The 12736-nt window shown below is 38.6% G+C and overlaps 1 protein-coding gene across 4 annotated transcripts in view; it reads left to right on the forward strand.

The window, feature by feature from the left end:
• The window catches only part of TUB (TUB bipartite transcription factor), an 89271-nt gene that overhangs the window by 21902 nt on the left and 54633 nt on the right, over positions 1 to 12736 (forward strand). For 3 of the 4 annotated variants that reach the window (XM_083863530.1, XM_083863532.1, XM_083863531.1), the window contains exons 2-3: positions 6177 to 6228; positions 7564 to 7726. In XM_083863530.1, the coding sequence (XP_083719656.1) occupies positions 6177 to 6228; positions 7564 to 7726 (215 nt within the window). Of the gene's footprint in view, positions 1 to 3298; positions 3386 to 6176; positions 6229 to 7563; positions 7727 to 12736 lie in introns of those variants that run through there. The other variant, XM_083863533.1, reaches the window with a different exon arrangement.

The raw sequence follows: 12736 nt of genomic DNA on the forward strand, positions 1-12736 counted from the left end.
TGCCATTTGGATCATCAGCACAGTGTATGATCCTCTGCATCTTCTGTTTTGTGGCTGGCTTGCTGCTGATACTTCTCATAAAAATATCTGTTTCATGTTTTTGCCTTTTCCCCCTGTCCTTTTGCTTTATTATTTTCAGTCTTTTTAAAGGTCTTCTGCACAGGCAGAAGAGGTGATGCTGTACTCCTGGACTGGCATGCTCTAATTTATTATGTCGGATTCACAGTGAAATTCTTTATTCCTCTGAAGCTTCACCTAAAGAAATGCAATTTTGATTTCTGCAGCAGTTCCTGGTGTCTGTACTTTCCTGGTCAGTTCAGTGGTGACCTGTAAGGGCAGGTTGTTGCCCTCTGAACATGGCATGGGAGAAATCCAAGAGTTGCTGTTGCTGCTCTTTGCAGTAGAAGGGCAAAATAATATTCAGTGTCCTTGGGCTGCTCTTCAATATCCAGACTTTTCCTTGCTTAGGTAGCCCAGGAAAGCAGTCACTCATTTTACTGTAAAGAGAATAGCGGCAGGTTTTACTCTAAATCAGGTGATGAGCAGCTGCTTTAGGGTCAGAAAGCCTTGGTGATTCCTGGCATGAGGGGAGCCCTTGCAGTCTTTCAGAGTGCTTTGTCTCATTTAGAAGTCTTTGATTAACCTGTGCCTGATACAGTCATGTTCTCCCAAGTGCTGCTGGTGTGCTCAGCATATGACCATCGTGGGGCAGACCTTGTTTTAGGTGGGGTCTTGCAGGTGTGTGGATTTTTGTTGACCTCGCTGCTTAGGAATTGGTAGAATTTCACTTGTTTGAAGAACCTAAATGTGTGTCATTCCCCTCTGGAGCATGACTTCAGCCTGCAGGTCCCTAACCCTGCTAATGGGCTTTTACAGTAGCATTTCATCAGTGCTGCGGGAAAGCTCGTTCTTAAGGAATTAACAGTAACATTATTCAGAGCACTTGGGCTTTATGGAACTGCAGAGACTTTTTAGAGATTAGGGAGAAGTGTAATTGGGTGAATATGACAGATGGTATCCAGTCAGCCAAGTGCTATCTCTTTACAGGAATTTTATTTCCTGTATTTTTGGAGACTAATGTTCAAATGGCACATTACACCCATTCTTGTTCTTTTGAGTCTGTTGTGCTCTTAAGGATCCCATAACCTGTTTGTCTTGACACAGAAACATAGCAGCTTTTCCTCCACAGCAGAGTGCATGGAAAAGATCAGAGTGATCTTGAAGATTAGTCTGGAATGGTGCATTTCTTTTTCTTTCTATCTGGTTTGATCATCCATTGTTTTTTAATTGCTGCTCACAATATGGCAGAAGAAACTCAAGATGAAAATACCACCTCTAATTTTCCATTTGCATCTGGTTCAGTGTTCTAAATGGGAGGAACAATTTCTTAGCCAATTCTCCATCTTTTTATAATGTGAACTCTTTGTTTCAGAAATTTTCTCTGCCCATGAATATTCATTTTGCTTGTGCAAAGGTCCCCAATTTCACACAGAGCTTTTGGGTGTTGCTGGTGGTAATATATTATAAAGCAACAAAACCAGAAAATGCAAGGGTGACACGTCTTAAACAGTGTGTTAAAGTTTAGAGGTAGTATGAGTCTGCTTGTTTGAGCAGCTGTACTTTGTTATGCATTAAGTGCTGGGCTGCAGAGATGTGCTAGGTGAGATTTTGTCCTGGTTAAAAAGTTATTTTCATGGAAAATGAATCCATGAATTTTCCACGAATTTCATGGAAAATGTTCTTTTATGAAGCAGTGTCAGGAAGGAACAAAAGCATTGCCTTGTTCATAGAGCAGAAACAATAGAGCTGCTTTACTGTGGCAGACTTTTTCTTTTAAAAAAACCCCTTAAATAAAGTCAGTGACTGCATGTATCTTGGACATTCTACTTAGAAACATTTCTTCTTATTTATTTTTTTTTTGCAATGGCTTCTTGAAATACAAGCAGTTTGCATTCTCAAAGAACAAAGGGGAAGTACTTGCTGTGAAAAGTGTTATTTGAATTAACTCTTTTCAGATTTGCTTTAACTGAAATTACCCCATGTGGAATTACAGTAAAATGTAGCAAGTTGTTGACTTACAGAATCTTCTGCCTTCATCTCAGCAGTAAAGTGTGGAGCTCTCTGTGATCATGAAGTTTCATCTTTAAAAATGATTGGTCTTGGATTTCTCTCTAAATGCTTTTAAAGGAATAGAGATTATAAAAAGCTTAGAATACTAAAATCCTTTCATATGTTTTCATCTTTGTTATGACATGCAGAACTTTAGTAAGCCTGGCTTACTATAAATTGAATTTAATGTTGAAACTGTTTCTGCAAAATAGATTTTATGCCTTAAAAGGGTGGTATGAAAAGTAATATTTTGACTGAAATGTGATTTTATTTTTAATGTTTTTTTTTCCTTTAAAAAACAGGAGTTGAGATGTTTGAATCAAATGCCGTATTTGAAATTTGAAAATGATACTGTCTAAAGATAATATTTTAGTCTCTGTGGGCCTTGGTCCAGGCAATTGGTATGAATCTTTACAATGGGCAATTATAGCCTTGACTTCTTAAACCCAGTATTAGTAAATTCTAATGGGTGGATTGTTCAAATTCTGGATAGAAGAATGTTTTTTCCCTGATTCTGCAAGGAAATATATACAAGCTCTGATTTGTCAGCTGAATTTGGACCAGGCTATTACGCAGAGCTGAAGGGCTGTTTACAATATTATGTATAGTGGAAAATTGCTTTTTGTTTTAAGTGGGTCAGAGCCATAGCCAAGATGCCAGGCAGATGCATGATCCTTGATCAAATAGGAGTAAAAATGAATCTTACTGGATCTTCAGGATACTTCAGTGTGCTGAGCAGATTGCTAATATGTATGCATGCTCTTCAATAATTCAATTTTCATGAATTATAAAGTTATATTTCTCTATTAAATCTGACTGAGTTTCATGTTGCTCCTGGGATTTTCTAGCATCACATCAAACATGTAGGCAGGATTGTTCTAGCAGCCTCTCTCTGAGGCTACTTCCTGCTATCTTTCAGTCACAGTTTTTCTGCTTATTGGGCCTTTAGTTCCTGATCATCCCAGTTATTTGGACCAGAGTGCAACAAAAAAAAAAACTGGGCAGGACAAGTTGGGTCCTCACCATGTGCACAACCCTTCCAGAAGGATGAGCAATTGATTCCTGCTTTTTTTGAAAGACCAGGAAGGGCAAAGGCTGTGCTTCTTACAGCTCACACCCTTTTGTGTTTTCCAAAGAAATAAAAGGCAGAAATCCAGAACTGGATTTCAGCTCTTGGACCATGGAGCATCTGACAGAATGCACAGACTGCCAGATGCTGTGATGAGATGATCTGCTAAATCTTTCTGCAAGGACTCACTGAAGTGTGAGAAAAAGGGTCAGTGGCACTTACACACTTCATCTCAGAGTCCTTTGCAGATGTTTTTTCAGGGAGCAAGAGCGAGGGCCTGATGGAATTGCTATGGAAACAGAGCTGATATTATTTATTTATTTATTTACTTATTTATGCATGCACGTATTTAAACCCTGACTTCCCTTAATGGCATATCTTGGAAGTCACCCAGTTCCAGGAGACTTTGTCCATTGGAAATGGGGGAACGTGAAATGTTGGCTGCTGGTCAGCAACTCCAAGGTCCAGTAGCTCTGCAGAAAACACTGACAAAGTGCAGCCTGAAACTGGAGTGCTCCGTTGTTGTGGCAGAAGAATATATTGGCTAAACTGAACCTTTTTTGTATTTGGAGTTGCGTAAAGTGTTATTAGACACCAAGAAAGGGCAGAACTGTGGCTTTCCAGTGATACTGGAACTGAGTAACTGTTAAAATAGATAGAGTTGGTGCTAATAAAACCTTTTTTAACATTATCCTGTGAAGAATTCAGAAGAGTGGTGTGGCTGTATGGTGGGGGCAAGGCATTCTCTTACCAATCCAGCATCCTGGAGGGAGAGAGGATTGTTGAAGCAACCTCTTGGTGTTGGTGAAGAAAGCTGGAATTCAGTTTTATTTGTTGAATGTTAAGTGCAAGGCTTGTCATTAATGCATGCCTAAAAAAAGGTTGTGGAAAGCTATTCAGACCTTTATAAAATATGAAGTGGGATAATGAAGGAGCTGGAAGCTCCAGATGACGTTGTCAAGGCATGCTGCTCTCAGTCTCAGCTTTGATTGCAAATATTCAGAAGCTTTTTTTAAAAAAAGTCTTGCAGTAAGAAGGGCAATGTGGAGAGGTGTTTTAGCATTGCAACATCCATAGATTTTTGGATGGAGTTTTAATTTATTTTTTTTTTGGCAGTCCTCTGGTGTATCTGATAGTTGCTTTACATTCCTGGAATGCTGAATGCAAATCACACCATTCTCTGCCTGTGGTTTGCTGTTGGGTGTTATTTAAACTGCCATGTTTGCCGTGCTACTGCTGGGCATCGAGATATAAAGGAGCTGTGCCTGAACCTGAATTTGCCTTGTTGTGGCTTCCCACTCAGGCACAGGACATTTTCCTGCCCCCTTGTTCTGTGCAGTGTGTCATGCCAGGACATGGATGGTAGGATGGTGTATGCATTGCTGCCTCTGCAGTTCTTGGGGTCTCTATCAGCATCATTACATGGGTTTGGCTTTTTTTCAAGCATTGTCTGAAATGAGAAGGATTTGTTCAGGCCACTGAGCCTGAAACTTAACACTTAGATGTCTATTACTCAATTGTTTGGATGAAAATCTCCATTAGGGTAACTGTATTTTCTGGCAGTGCAGCTAATACTGCTGCAGTCATAGTGAAACACACTCTTCTGCAAACCTGATATTGTATACCATGGAGGAATGTGTGTCTTCCTTTTACAACTTCTGTAATTTATAAAATGAAGAATGCTTGGTGTAAAGCAGAACATTTTTATGAGTGTGAGGGAGTTTTTTTCTTTAATCTTTTTAGTGGGCTATGGGTAATGCATTACTTCTACAAGAGATAGTAATTTCGTACCTGAGGTACTTGAACAGCACAGTTTCAATCTGTGGAACATCAGCCTTTTGTTAGCATATAACCTAAGAAAAATTATGAAAGGCTGATGCTACCAGAAATGCTTAATTATAGGTGTTTGATAATGTTGGCATTGGGAAGATGGCATTCTGCATGCCTTTATTAGCTGTTCTAACTCTGCTACAGTGTTACTGTCTCTTAGGGGCTGTGAATTAATACTTGCAATTCACATTTTTTTATGCAATTTCCATGGCAATACTCTTGGTTCGTATGTAGGTCAGAATCCAGGTTTGTTTATCCTGGGTCTTTTTTTCTGCTCTTTTTGATTGTTAAGAGTGATATAAGAGAAGGGGCTAACGTTTTATAAAAGTGTATTGTAGGAGAAAATTAATTTTCCTTGTAAGAGGCTATTGTTTTTGTTCTATAGCACTATTTTCCTTGTAGTTGACATCGTACTTTTTAAAAGATTCAAAAGATTCAATTATCTGTGTTCAATGTTTAACTATAGTGTTCTTACAATAGAGACCTTTGTTCTCCAGAAAAATAAAGCCTAGTCAGTGCTTTGATAAAATACTTTGCAAAAATAGCTTTTTGATTTCAATGCCAGTCTTTAATATCCAATTAATGAAGATGATTGAATGCACAGGAGCTAGTCTCCCAACAAACAACAATTAGCAGAGAGAAATATGGCACTGAGCAATGCTGTTTATCTTGCCTATCTCTAGACATTGAAGTATGTGCCTTCTCAGATATTAAGGAATAAATTGTGGTTTTCAGTGTATAAAACATCAGGTGGTTAATTTTCCTACCATAATTTTAAATACTGCTGAGTTGCTAAGCAGTTCACTTACTCTTCTCCCCTTTTCTAGGCTTTATATGCAGATTTTCAATGTCAGTGCTGTATACATTGATGTTTTGCATTAGAAGAGAGTGGAAAAGAAATGTAGCTGTAGATTTTGCATTTCTTTGTGAGCTGCCTGATTATATATTTTTGTTGAAGTTTGTGTGAGCCAGAGTTTTTCAATTTTTCATGGACTGCATTTAAATCCTCTGAAGCCAAGTTTTTTTTCTGTTAGGGCAGACAAACTTCCAAAGAACATAGTGGGAGTTTTGTAGGGATAACTCCTCTGAGAGTTTCCTCCCCTGGGTGATGCTAGGTGTTGTTTTGAGTGATAAATTTGTTCCAATTATGTACTCTTTGTCTTTGCAGTGTTCTGGATGATGAGGGGAGCAGCCTGCGTCAGCAGAAGCTTGATAGACAGGTAAGATTTTGGAGGAGGACTTTCTTGCTCCTTAAAGTCTAAATCCTGGAATAGTGAAAACACTGATAATTGATAGAAAATCGCATCCTCTGACTAGGGGATGCAGAATAAAGATCTGTGGAGGCTGAAGTAAACTCACAAGTTTAACTTCCATTAAAATTTGTCTTCAGACTGTGGTTTGAGTGATTCCCACTGCCTTGGACTTGTTTTAAGCTGTTGTACAATGTATTTGTTACTCCACTGATGGAACAGTCACAGCAGCCAACAGAGGTTAACCACAAAGTTTTTATTCAGTGGGTTTATCTCTTGTGGCTGTAACCTAGTGGCACTGTGTGCTTATGTTGCCTGTTTTCTGACAGTATTCCTAACATGACTTGTACAAAGGAGAACCCCATGCCTGAAATCTGAGGGAATTGTGTCACCAAGTTTTAACGTTTCTGCTTTTACTTTGATTTCTCTGGTCCCCTTCTCAAAAATCGTTGTCATTTTTATAGTTAAACCCTGTGAGTTTAATTTTATCCTTTTCTATTGCCACTATTTAATCAGCCTGCATGTCTACCAGCATCTCATTTTCAAATTCAAGTACTATTTATGCCATAATCCTGTACTTAATTCTGATTATGTCGGAGTCATGTTGAGGTGTTAACACAACTTAGGGAGCTGAAAGAGCTCACTCTACATTTTTATTCCCCAGTTTTATTGCATCTCCTTTCTAGAAGCTAAAATATCACTGTACAGAAGCAAGGAAACGGTAAGGTAATAGAAAAGTAAAATTAACAGTTCAGTTCTCTGAGGTTCTGGAAGAGGGCTCAGATAAAGTCCCTGTGGTGCTGCTGGGTGCCGAAGGTTTTGGTTTTCAGCAGGTCTAGCTGAGAAAATTTAAGTGTTTAATTAAAGTTCATCTATTATAGCTGTTAAATTAGGCTCGTGTCCAGTATTATCACTCGATTCTAGTTTGCAATTACCTGCTTTTAATTTACAGAAACTGAAATTGGCATCTCTGCCTCATGCCCTTGCTTACCCTCCCATTGCTTCGCAGCCAGTATTCTCACTCTGTTGTTTTCCCAAGGGTTGTTTCCAAGCAAGCTCTGACAGCTGGTGGGCTGCTCAGAAAGATGTATTTTAATTATTTGCTGTTTTCAGCAGAAGGTGTTTCAGCAGTGGGTTGGTTGGTTGTGTTTTTTTGGAAAGATTTCCTATAACCCGACATCCCAAGCTCTCGCTTGCCAACTGCTGTAAAGCTGGGGAAGGTGTAAAGCTGACCCTTGTTTTCCATGGTGGGTTGCTGCTGTTTGGAGTCCAGTAACAGATGCTTTTCTCTGTGCCTTTCTCCAGAGAGCACTGCTGGAACAGAAGCAGAAGAAGAAGCGCCAGGAGCCGCTGATGGTTCAGTCCAACGTGGACAGCCGGGCACGGACGCGCAGGACGAAGCATTCGGAGGAGCAGGCTCCACTGGTGGAATCTTATCTCAACAGCAACAGCAGCACCATCTATCATGGTACAGAATGACACCTCCTGCAGCTGTTTTTGCTCAGAGTCCTGGTGTGGTGCTCATTTTATGCTCATGAGAACAAATGCTCTTGTTTTGCCTGTTTTAGTAATTCATTGATATTCACTTCACTCGTGTTTGGGGATAAAACTTGCAATTGTTCAAAAAGCCTAACAGGAGGGAGCAAGGTGCTAGCTGCCATTTCAGTGCTGAACTGGGAAAGAGACAGCTTGCCCCTTCTGCCATGACTGTTTAAGCCTTGGTTCCTACTAAGTAAAGCTGATGGGTTCCGCTCTGAATATTCCTCTGCATGTAGTTTTGCTTAAGCCTGACAGAGGTAATGATCAAGTTGAAACCTATTAACTAAGTTCAGCTAGGACTGAATATAGTAATTTCAAATTAATTTGAATTTCAATTTTGTGTTTCTGCAAAGTCCATTAAAACAGGTAGAGAAGAACATTTCAAACTTGTATAATGTCACCATTTATTAAAGATCACAGGATCCAGTAGGGACAGGGTCATTTCTGGTGTCACACCTGCAGAGGAAAAAAAATTGTAATGCCATTTCTTTTCAAAGACCTTCATAATCAGAAATAAACCCTAAGGAAAACCGGGCATTATTTAGTTCTGTCCTCATACAGCCCATGCTTTTTGGCCCTCTAAAGATGTTATGGACATACTATTCCTCAGAATTTTCTAAGGGGCAGCTTGAGTAATCCTTGTCCAAAATTTGACTGTTGTAGATATGATTGCAGATTGATAACACCTCCATGATATATATAGAGCAGTAATTTTCCAGTTTTCATGTTTTGCAGATTATTAAGTTGAATGTAAAGTCATAAGAGATTTAGAAGCTTCAATAGCAAAAGGCTTCCTTCCCTGATTATTGATGAGTTTGTGGGACAGGGGCTGAAATCTACTGATATTGATTGGGAATGTGGTTGGCAGGTTTCTGGTTGGAATGGTGTTAGGTGGCAGGGTATTTAGATTTTGAGGTTTACACTTTAAATCTTAATGTACCTTAATGAATCTAACTCGATTAAAAAGAGACCAACCAGTATCCTACTCTTATAGAAACAAAAACTTAACCCAGCATTGGGTTCAAATTTCTGTCAGTTTTACTCCAGGTGCTGTGCTTTTTTTCTCCCTATTGTTTTATTTTCCCTTATTTGTGGTCTAATTTTTCCACAAGAACAAGGTGGATATTTAGTGGACTAACAAATCCTGCTCTGAGAAGTGCAGGTTTCAGAGTCTTTCTTCCTGGTTAGCAATTGTTGAAAATTTTTAACTGATTACAGCTACAGAATTTACTGTTAGAATCTGGAGATTGCATTGTTTAAATGTTGAGGTTTTGGTAATAATGGGCCTTTTAAATCTTGTTTCTGCAAGCAAATAGGATACCATAAGTGGTTTCAGATGGAGAATTAAATTTTCAACTTAGTATTATTTTAATTATTTTTTCTAATAAATATTAAAAACATTAGCAATATTTCTCTTTACTGTCTGTTTCTCAGGGTCTGGGGTGTAATTTTATAGATTAAACTGAATTTCTTTCCAGTCTAAACCAAAAAATTTGATTTAGCACAAACATTTAGTTTGTTATTTTTTAATCAGACAAAATGGAAATTTTCTCTTTTCCCTCTTACAGTCAAGAGTTTATTAAAGGTACAGAGCTGTTCTAAAAATAATATAGTAGAGATGGTGCTGTTTACCAAACCCCCTATGTTGTCAGTTGATCAAGGTTTTAATTTTCACAAATCAGAAAAAAAGACATTATCTTCTCATAATTGGTAAAAAATTTCATATATTCACTAATTGAGCTGAATTTTATACCAGTTTGTACCAGAGTGGACTTTCTCACTGTAAGTGAGATTAACTGTGCTCTTAAGGTAAAAGTGACCCTTCCTCTCATATGACACCACACCATTCACTGGAACACTTAGGATTTATTCTCCCTAAATCAGTTTGTTCTAAATTTGTCTCTCAAACCATTTTAGTGTTTCACAAGGTTTCAGAGAAGCAAAGAAATATAATGTTTCTCATATTCAACACAACATTTGTTAATCCCTTGGGACAGCTCTCCTTGTAATAAACCATACAGTTTGCAAGAGCCAGCTTAGAAGAATTTAATTACCTAGCAGGGTGTTTTATTGCCTTGTAAAATCCTTTGTTAGGCACGTTGCTGTTGAAAATACTGTAAGAACTTTAGAAGCATCCTTTTTTTGGTGTGGCCTTCTCTAGGAATGTTCCTAATGTCTTCACCTCCCCAGTTTGCAGGGTACATTTTGGGGTTTGATGGCCATTTTTAACTGTGGCATTGAGCTTCAAGGCTGGCAGGTTCCTTTCCCCCCGTCAATGAAAACATTTGTATGTGGCAGTGTGGGATGCATGAGACAGCTGTGCTGTTTCTAAAGAACCATTCTGCTCTTTTCCGTTCATTTGTTGCTGTTATGGACATGCTGATTCCGAGTTAAGAATGACTCTTTGATGGGAGTTGATGCTCTGCTGAATGAACTACACTGCTTGGATGAGCACGTTTGTGAGATCAATTCCTGTGCTAGCAAATGCTACAGAAAGAACACTTCTTTCCACCTATCATCCTGCTCTCCTCTCCCTTTTAGCTTGTACTAATTCTGTGCAGCACAAAAGTACTTGTTGATTTCAACAAATAATTGGATGCCTGTGTGGAGATATCTCTATGGTACTTTACTTAAAGTAGGTCAGAGATAACATCTCAGCAATTCTCAGATGCTGGGCTTTCTGTGCTGGGAAATTCTCCTTCATACACTGCCATTGCTTATTCTGATGCCATTATCTGTGCTGGGAAATTCTCCTTCATACACTGCCACTGCTTATTCTTATGCCATTATCTGTGCTGCAATGGTTCCCTCATGGGCCACTCTGCTCTGCAGTAAAAACTCATTTAATTCCAGAATAATTATCAGAGCGTGGAGTAGAAAGTCAGTCATTCTTGTTCTGGAATAGAGCATCAGCCTGGTGAACTACTAGTGGGTAGATAGAGTAGAACAGCATATCTTGCTAGTTAAGCTAATTGTGTATTGCCAGAAATGCCATAATTCTTTTTCTTAGATTACTTCAAGGCAGAGAAATGACACATTGGTAGGACAAACTGGTGTTTATGTTCCCTGCCAAGTGTTGCTAGCAATTCCTCTGGGTACCATGAGACTTTTAAGGAGTTGGGTGCCCTTCCAGTGAGGAAGTGGCTCTGCAGAATCCACCTTGCACAAGTCTCCACACAGAACATTTCTTCTCACTTGTGCCTATATTTCACCTACAGATAGAAGTCTTCAGATACTGTAGCTTGTAAATGACTTGCATGTAGTGTATCTTTTTTAAACCCTTTTGTTGTTGACATAAGCCCTAATTAACTAAAACCAGCAAAAGTTACCTGTGAGAACAGAGATTAATTAGGCTGAAAAGACCAACTTGAGTTAAAAACTCCTTGGCACTCTGGTCTATAAGGGGTTAGTTTGAGCTGGAGTCGCAGCCAGTGGTGACAGAGCCATCAGCATCTGTAGATCAGGTAGCTGGGGTTGGGCCCTACATTAATCTGCCTGCCATTTCAAGGAATGGGTATCCTTCCACTGACCTCCATGGTGTTATTCCATGGCTCTAGTTGGTACTATTTACAATAAGGCCTCTCTCCCACAGTACCAAATACAGCTCAACTGCTATTTCATCACTATAAACAGCCACGTAAGAACCCATAGCAACTTTTTGTATTGCTATTAAATTTGAATTCTATATAAAAGACAACAAAGGCATTCATTCACCGGAAGAAATTTAATCCTTCTTTGTAGGAGAGATCACTTACATTGTCTTTTCTTCATGTGTCCTGGTTTATTTTCAATCCAGTGTCCTTCAGAAGGACATACTGCTACCTGTTAGTTTGAAGTTTCTTTAAAATTTTACTTGCCATTCTGTAATATGTCACAGTTACATCTGCTTGCTTGTTTTCATGTATTCCTACTCAACTTATTTTGTGAAGTTGGTTGAAAAACTGAACAAACATTTTAGCTTGATTTGACATTGCGAAATTCTGCTAGAAATACAGTTCTTTTCAATCTGGATTGCAAATACTGAGCATTCCTGGAGCCAAATAGCATGCAGAGATACACTAATTACTGCAACAATTTAATTACATTATTTAATTACATTTAATGCAAATGCTGAAACCCATTTTTACAGAGATTTTACTTCTGTGAAAACGGTGAATTTCCATTGGGGAGTGATTTTTCTTTCCACAGCACTGAGGAAGGCAGAGATTTGAATGAGTGCCAGATATGCTTTCATTAATATTGCCATACTTTGTTGCAGCTGTGCCTTTTTTTTTTTTTTAAGACTTGAAATTAAAAATGTTTTCAATTAGATACTCTCAAAGTAATTTTCGTTGCAACTTCCAATTTGGCGATTTAGATTAACCATGTGTAAAAAGGCAGAATGACTTTTTTACTTTTCTCCTTTGACATTTGGCAGCACATCTAGATGTAACGGTTGTGTGGTGTGTTAAACAGACCTCTGATGACAATTCATAGCTTTGGATTGTTAAATTTGACGTGTCATTCAGCTATTTACCATGAATGATGAAGAAAGAGTTTTCTGATGAGTATCCAAAGCTGTCAGCTTTAAAAGATGACATCACTTAACGATTCATTTAAAAAGTCATGTATTTGTCTGTTCATCAGAAGAGTGTCTCTCCATCCCTGTTTTTCACTGACCTTGGAATGAGTAGGTATTTGTTTATTTTTTCAAGATAGCAAGGAATGTTCTTTGCAAAGGGCTGTTAATACTGAGAGATCAGGCAGCACTCCAAACATCATGTGGGCAAAAGACTTAACTTCCAATAAGCACATATTCTGAAATCTTTTTTTCAGCCACGGTCTCTTCACCTTAATCTTTGAAGCATCTTTTTGATTTGTCAGCAGTCCTCACTGCACCAGTGCACTTCCAAAATAAACAAACTAACCCAGCAGCAAGGGGCAGAGGGCAGTGGGTAGC

Source organism: Zosterops lateralis (assembly GCF_965231275.1).
Source record: "Zosterops lateralis genome assembly, chromosome: 6".
NCBI lineage: Eukaryota > Metazoa > Chordata > Aves > Passeriformes > Zosteropidae > Zosterops > Zosterops lateralis.